The sequence below is a fragment of the Pelodiscus sinensis genome, chromosome 5, assembly GCF_052426305.1.
Source record: "Pelodiscus sinensis isolate ZL-2025 chromosome 5, ASM5242630v1, whole genome shotgun sequence".
In the NCBI taxonomy this organism is placed as follows: Eukaryota; Metazoa; Chordata; order Testudines; family Trionychidae; genus Pelodiscus; species Pelodiscus sinensis.
Window position 1 is genome coordinate 70,437,265 of NC_143056.1, and position 7,573 is coordinate 70,444,837.

The 7,573-nt window shown below is 43.2% G+C and overlaps 1 protein-coding gene across 1 annotated transcript in view; it reads left to right on the forward strand.

The window, feature by feature from the left end:
* DCAF5 (DDB1 and CUL4 associated factor 5) overlaps nt 1–7,153 on the forward strand; it is an 88,231-nt gene extending 81,078 nt beyond the window's left edge. The window contains exon 9 of the mRNA XM_075927343.2: nt 3,377–7,153. Coding sequence (XP_075783458.2) covers nt 3,377–5,194 — 1,818 coding nt within the window. The 3' untranslated portion in view covers nt 5,195–7,153. The remainder of the gene's footprint in view (nt 1–3,376) is intronic.
* Nucleotides 7,154–7,573: the final 420 nt, after the last annotated feature.

Consider the following 7,573-nt stretch of genomic DNA (forward strand, 5'->3'; position numbering starts at 1 on the left):
CTGCAGCAGGGGATTTTCCCTGGGCCCCATGCCTAGGGCACTGTGGAGGGTTGACCCAGGCCTCATGTCTGCCTATGAACAGCTCTGAGGACAAAGAACGCAACCTTTACAAAAAGCGCCTGCTAATGGAGGCAACACTTCGTCCCAAACGCTGCTGGAACAGAATTTGGATTTGGCACAGCAGCAAGCAGTGTGCTGGCCTCCGTGCAGGATCCCTGGGCACCCAGAGTGCCATAAGGGAGCACCAGCATTGCTTCCCATCTCACCAAGCATGCTCGAGCATGTGGCACTGTTCTCATTCTGCGGTCACCTGCCAGGCATTCCAAAAGGGGCACATTCTGGTAGGGTCCTAAGTTAGGGCACCTGAAGTCTGGGGCAGCAAATTACAGCATCCACGTTGGGGCTCAACAAGTCTAGTGCTAGTGGATGTTTTACTCATGAGGAGCTGGAGGAGTGGGGTCTCCCTGCCACACCTGCTATCTTGAAGGCTGTCAGAGATCTTATCACCATGATGGTGCACACTCTGGTGATACAGGGGAGGGCAGTGATGTCAACTCCTGCACCGATAGCGTACCTATGCAAACTTCTGCACCACCATCTCTGGCGACTCAGTTCCTGTCCATCATCAACGGCACCAGTAGTCCAGCACCAGACAAGCCTCCAGACCCAGACAGCACTGCTCTAGATCCTGGCATCCTAGATCACAGGATGTGCTGGCACTGATGCCATAGTGGTCACAGCATTGGCGGGTCCTTTTGGATGCCTTGGGCCTACCACCAGGCTCAGGGGCTGACTCTAGGGCCACATCTGTGGCATCCATGCCTCTTGCTCTACTTTCCACCATGCCTGACTGGCACCAGACTCTGAGAGAGGAGGTAAACTTGCCTGCACAAAGGGAACTGGGCCTGGCACTGAGACCCTATCTTGTGGATCCACCACCCAGTGCTACTTCAGCACACAAGGCTGCTATGTGGTTCTTCAAGATGTGTTGCTCTTGTCCATTCCAGTCCTGCACACTTCCCCTCTGTCAAATGCTTAGGCAAGAAGGAACTGAAGGGGTAGTGGGGTAGCAGTGTCCTATATACTATGCTGTGAAGGTGCCACTCCAGAGGCTCTGCAATTGACCCAATGGGAACTTCTAAGAGAAATTGTTCCAGCAATTGTGAACATGCTGTGAGTACACGCTTATTGGAATGGACATGACCAACACATCTCAGAACAACAGTTCCGAGAGGTAGGCAACCATCTTGTATAGCTTCCAAGTGCAGCTATTCTGAAGAGAGGACATGGTTTTGAAAGCTACTGGCTTCATAGCTCCCTTTGCAGTTTTATTTAAACTAACACCTTTCTTACAAACTGCATTGCAAAATCCTTTAAAATTCCACGTTAAAACGAAAAAATGTTGACAGCAAAAGATGCAGATGAGAGACACTCTCACAGCACCTGTGAAACTCAGAAAAGGGCCTCAGAGAGGAGGTCTGTGCAGCTGGGAAGGGGATGCAGGGAGTACAGAGAGATATCCAATGGACATAACCTAAAGCAAGTCCAAGGAGAGTTTTAAGAATGAAGGCCATTAGTATTAAATCCTAAAATGAAAGTAGCTGTGGAGTTTGAAGATGAGTGATGATATTCCACTTGCTAGAAAATTGCCAGGATATCAAATATAGGGAAATCTTTTCACCCTTGTTGCTATGGTGACATGGCTATTTGCTACTGCTTGATAGGATAATCGATGTAATCAGGTGGCTCTAATTATATTCACTTAAATTAACAGCATCACTACTTATAAAATAAGGTTTAAGGGTAATTTCGAAAGAAGGGTTTTCTTTTTGAAATTACCGTGTCTAGACAGCGTTTCTTTTTTTTAAATAGGGTATTTCAAAAAAGTGATCGGACATGATTATGCAAATGAAGCATGGGAAATTCAAATCCGCACTTCATTTGCAATTTCGCTCAGCTGCATTTGCATTCCTCTCTCAAAAGAGGAATGCAGTGTAGACATACCCTCAGATTTCAGTTGCCATCCCCCAGCTTTAAAACCAAAATTTGGGATAACTGTGAGTAGTTTTCATGGCCTCTCCTCTGGCTATTGGTAGATTAAATATTTTAAGGATTGTTACCTGCCAAGCTTATTATTTTCATTTGTTCCAATCCTGTGGTGTGGTCATTGCCTGGGCCTTTTGCTTGTTCTGTCTGGGTATTTAGTTGATAAAAGAAACCCCTCTTAGGTGTCCCAATTGTTCCCAAGCCAGGAGAGACTCCTTCAGAGACACTTCTACAAGATCAGGCCGGGTCAGGGTTTTGGAGGCTCTGGGAGGTCATGGAGTCCCAGCTCTAGCCTTCATCTGAATGAAATAGTGCCGTAGCCCAAGTCACCCGGGAAGGGCCAACTGCATGAGTTTCTTGCCGTGAAGACAAACCCACAGTCCCCTGCTCCCAGTTCCAGTGGTCCTTGGCTGCTAGTAGAAGCATCTCTGGGTTGGAGCATGCTCAGTTGCTCTGTGTGGATTGGCACATATGCAGTTTGCATGGGCAGCACATGAACCATCAGCTCTGGGAGGCTAGCTCACAACTCTGCTCCTTGCACCAGAGGCCCTGCCCTTTCCACGTGTCCTCTTCCCCCACCTTCTTCCAGAAATGGCTCAAGACCATTTCTTCTATAATTTTTCCAAAAAATTCAGCCTGGGGCAGCTGCCCAGCATGGACAGCCCAAACAACTAGTTTGGTCAAGTTCTAAGGGACTGACAATTGGGCCTTTATAATAGGAAGTCCCTTGATCTCCAGGACATCAAGGAATAGGGAAGTCAATCTCTTACAGAACTTTTTAATTAAGGACTGTTTAGCAGCTGTACTAGTAAAAGCTAGCTTATTATCTCCATTCATTCAGCTTCCTGGTCACTGAGCAGGTATAAATATTCAACTGGATGAAATGGCACTGCACATCATCATTTCAAGTGATCCTAGTTTCCTGGGAAACAAGTGCCTTCGTTATTGCTTAGACTGTACTGTAGGCAACAAATTATTCTTACCCATAGTGAGTAAGCAACACCTATTTCTACAAAAATAGAACACTGATTTTTTACAATAAATATTATAGTCTGAAATTCTGAACCTATTGGGGGTTCGTGATGTGAGCTTCCAAAGTCAAGGGAGAGAACTCCCCCTTTTTTCTTTTTTCTTTTTTTTTTTTTAATGTGGAAAGGTGTAAAATGAACAGTTCTCCAAGTACTAAAAGTTCTTGTTTGGGGGTGGGGGATAATTAAGTCTAAAACATGATATTTGCGTTTGTATTGCTCTCACATTTGAAATGGTTTAAATTGTATATGTCTGTGTGTAGCTTTTTTAATATTAATTAATGTATTCTTCTGTTTCACAGATCTGGAGTCCTTATAAGCAGCCTGACTGCACAGGAGATCTGGATGGTAGAATTGAGGATGATTCACGTTGCCTCTACACTCATGAAGAGTACATTAGTCTTGTGCTGAACAGTGGCAGTGGCCTGTCCCACGATTATGCCAACCAATCTGTCCAAGAAGATCCACGAATGATGGCATTTTTTGACTCTCTTGTGCGCCGGGAGATTGAAGGCTGGAGTTCTGACTCGGACAGTGACCTTAGTGAAAGCACCATCCTACAGCTCCATGCTGGAGTAAGTGAACGCTCGGGTTATAGTGAATCAGAATCCTCTGCCTCTCTGCATCACTCCCCACCACAAATGGCAGAAGAATCAGATGAAACGGCCTATAACTTGGGCACCTTAAGATCAACAGAATCTCCACCAGTGAGAGAAGATGTGGCTTCTCGTCAACAGAGGTTATCTGCCCTTAGAAGATATCAGGATAAACGTCTCCTGGCTCTTTCCAATGAGTCTGATTCTGATGAAAATACCTGTGAGGCAGAACTGGACACAGACCTTTTCCCACGGCCACGGTCCCCAAGTCCTGAAGAGAACGAATCTAGCAGTTCCAGCAGTAGTAGCAGCACAGACGATGAAGAGGAATTGAATGAACGGCGTGCATCGACACGTCAACGCAATGCATTGAGACGACGACAGAAAATGCAAAGGGAAGAGAGGACTAGTACAAATCCAGAAAATGTGAGCACCTACATAGGTGAGGATATCTATGATTACCCACAGATCAAAGTAGATGATCTTTCTTCTTCTCCAGCTTCTTCACCTGGAAGAAGTTCCACTAACATGGAGGTCCTCAAAGAAAGGGCTTATCCTTGCTCAGATAGTGAATCAGTAGAGAGGAAGATTTACAAGGCTTACAAATGGCTTCAGTATTCTTATATATCCTATTCAACTGGTAAAGATGGTGAATCCTCCCATGAAGAGGGGGAAAATGATGAGGGGAGACCAGGAACTAGTGGAAGACACAGTACAGCACTCTCTTTAAATAAGGAAGATGCTAGTAACTTGAGTTTATTAGTTCCTCATGGTGTCCAAGATATTTTTACTGAAAGCCACAGCAAAGAAACTTTAAAAGAATATTGTATGGTAGAAAACTCTAGTAATGGTCAGGATCATGAATGCGACAATCAGCAATGGACGGAGGATCAAGGAAGCACATCCCAAGATGTCAGCGGTGGGTCTGTGGAACATTCTTTTGAGACTAAAAAGCTCAATGGAAAAGCCATCTGCAAAGAACTAAATAGTCGCACTGAAGAGCCATGCACTCAAACTTCAGGACTTCTAGAACAGAAGAGCACCCAGAACTGTCAACCAGCATCAAGCCACCACTCATTGGCTATTTCCAAGGATTCACTGTCTGCTGCTGGCATCTGTAGTGGATCTGGTAATTACTCCAGAAACCAGACTGATGACAGTGAAGCCAGGAATGTTGAGATGTCCTGTGTAAATCACAATAATGGCCACTTTCATCCTTGCCCTTCATACTTCAACAATGGACAGAGAGTTGGAGAGCAGGAGACTGTGACCCAAGGACTACAACCATATGTAAATGCTGATAATGGCAACCTTGTACAGACAGGTGTGACCTTGCACAAAGACTGTTGTCTGTCTGAAACGGACTCCAGCAGTTACAGTGTGGTCATGAAAGAGGATATCAGCAACTTGCATCTGACAGACACTGAGAGTTCTCAAACTCTTGGAGGACTGAAAAGGCACAGAGCAGAGTTTGAAGACACAGATTCAGAGAATTCTTCATCAGAAAAGAAGTTAAAAACATGATAAATGAAAACACCTGTTGAGCACACTCCCTTGTGTGCGTGCTTGCTCTCTTGTTAAAAAACAAACAAACACAGGAAGTATTAAAGGCACCTTGAGCCTGGGTCTAAAATCTTGCATTTCTGACTCTCCATTCCATTCTTCAGTGGGTCTGTTTTAGATTGCCTATGGCTCGTGCTCTATAAATATTCAATCAACTCGCTGATAATGAGACTGAGTATAGTGTACCCATTCAAGGTTCTGTTTAAAGTAAATCCTTATTACGACGGTTGACTTATTCTTGTGTGAACGTGTGTTTGTTTAGCCAGCACCTAATGTGACTGGTGTAAATGTAATTATTCTGCTGAAAAGGAGTTTTTGCATATTGATAGCTGTTATTCATTACAGGCTTTACAGTCTCATGAAGAAGACTGTTGAATTGGACCATGAATCTGTGTGGTGTGTATTTCAAAGAAAATGGGAGCAAATGGTATAAAGCCCTGTGGCCCTGTTTTCTGCTTCAGAAAGTAAAGAAGTGTCAGATATGTTTTGAAAATATTCTCCCTGTTTATGTATGTGGAGATATTTCATAAAGCACTTACATTGATGTACTTCAGTGAAGTAATTTTCATACAAATACAAAGGTGTAGGGAAGAGGCATCTTTCCAAGATTGTCAGGCTGTTCCTGGTACCTTTACACTTTTTTAAAAAACAAAATACAGTGGCATCATTATGCTGAAATATTGATGTTTGGCATTAGAAGCGTGAATTGATGTAGACCCAACTCCAGTCGAAAACTAATCAAATATGGCACAGAAATATACCCTTTGTGTGTCTGGTTCAGTGTCCCTGGAACATGACCCTGAATGCAAAGCTGTATAACACACTTTACCTACCTACTTACAGGAGGCAATCAGTCAAAGAACAAAGATGATTATTGTAGATTAGAGGGAGGGAGGGATGTATAATGTATCTGATACAGCTTTTCAAGCGTTTCCCATTTTCAACAAGTGTTTTGTATGTCTGAGCTATTTTTAGAGTATTTGCTCCTAAATGTGGCTACACTGAAACTTAAGATGTCTTGTGTCAGAGCAGGGCAGGATGAAGCTAGTATATCATCCTGCAATGGTAGGTAACGTTGAGTGGGCCCTGTTTTGACTAGAATGCCATAGTCCAACAGCTTTGGCACTCTAGGTGTATTGGGGCAGTGTTACTACTGCCTACATAAGTAGATGAGAGGAATCTAGGGAGGAAAGAAAACAGATACAAAGGGAGTAAAAATTACTTGTTTGGTTCTGATAGTATTGGTTAAAAAAAGTTTTGTGTTGAATCTAGTAGTTGCTAGAAAGTGCTAGCAAAGACTGCCTGATGTTCAAGAATAAGGAACTCTGCTTGGGAAGACACTTTCGCAATACTGTTTTGTTCAGCGCATAGTTCAGCATTGGTTTCAAAAGAGTTGCCTCATGGATACACTGTACCTGGGGGACAGGTTAAAATACCCTGAAAAAAATAAAATGAAAGATGTAGTGAGCTTCAGAAAGGGTAATGGAAGGAAAGAAGAGAGAGGGAAGGAGAAGGAAAGAGAACACTTATGGGAACTGAAAAACTTGGAACTAGGAAGAGGAGGGAGGAATTCCATGCCATATATAGATGATTTCCTCTTTCTCTCCCGGTCAGCATTACTAAGGGAAAATTCAGATGGTGTGTGATGCTCGTTAAATATTGTATGTAAGAAGATTGGAGGGGGAAAATGTTTTCAAAACAAATGTAAGTAGCAACAAGAAGTTTTAATATTTTGCTGCTTGACCAGTGAAAAAACATTCTCTAACAATGGGATTCAGATTGTTGTAATTGAGATGACTCTTAAGAGTGTTCTTTGCTTATAAAACTGTTGTAAATTCTGGTTTTATAAATCCAGATCTTAAGGCTGCAAAAGCAAAAATCTATCTTTTAAAGTTCATTAAATTGGAAACTTTTATCCTTTATAGTGACTTCCCTCCCCGCCTCCTCTCTTCCTCCCTCCCCCCTCTCCTCCCCCCATGCATGTGCTATGAAATAATTTTCAGCTGAGCATTTGGTCAGGAATTCAAGGTATTACAGTAAGCCGTAGGTTTTTTTTTCTTTTTAATGTTTTACTTTCTAACTTTTCTTACTGTAAACAGAAGAAAAGATCCCCAGGACATAGAGTTCAGCTTTGTCTTATGACCTCAGGCAGTGGGGGCTCATATGGCTTCCCAAAGATGTGCACTAACAGTTCCTTAAGTCACACTTTCCTCTGAGTATCTGCATTAAGGCAAGGGGAAGTTAGGCTTTGATTTAACCCCTTGTTCACCTGGGATTAGATAGCATTGCTGTTAGTTAGAATCACTGCTTCAGTTCCAGTGTGGACAGTTCAGCTCTCCA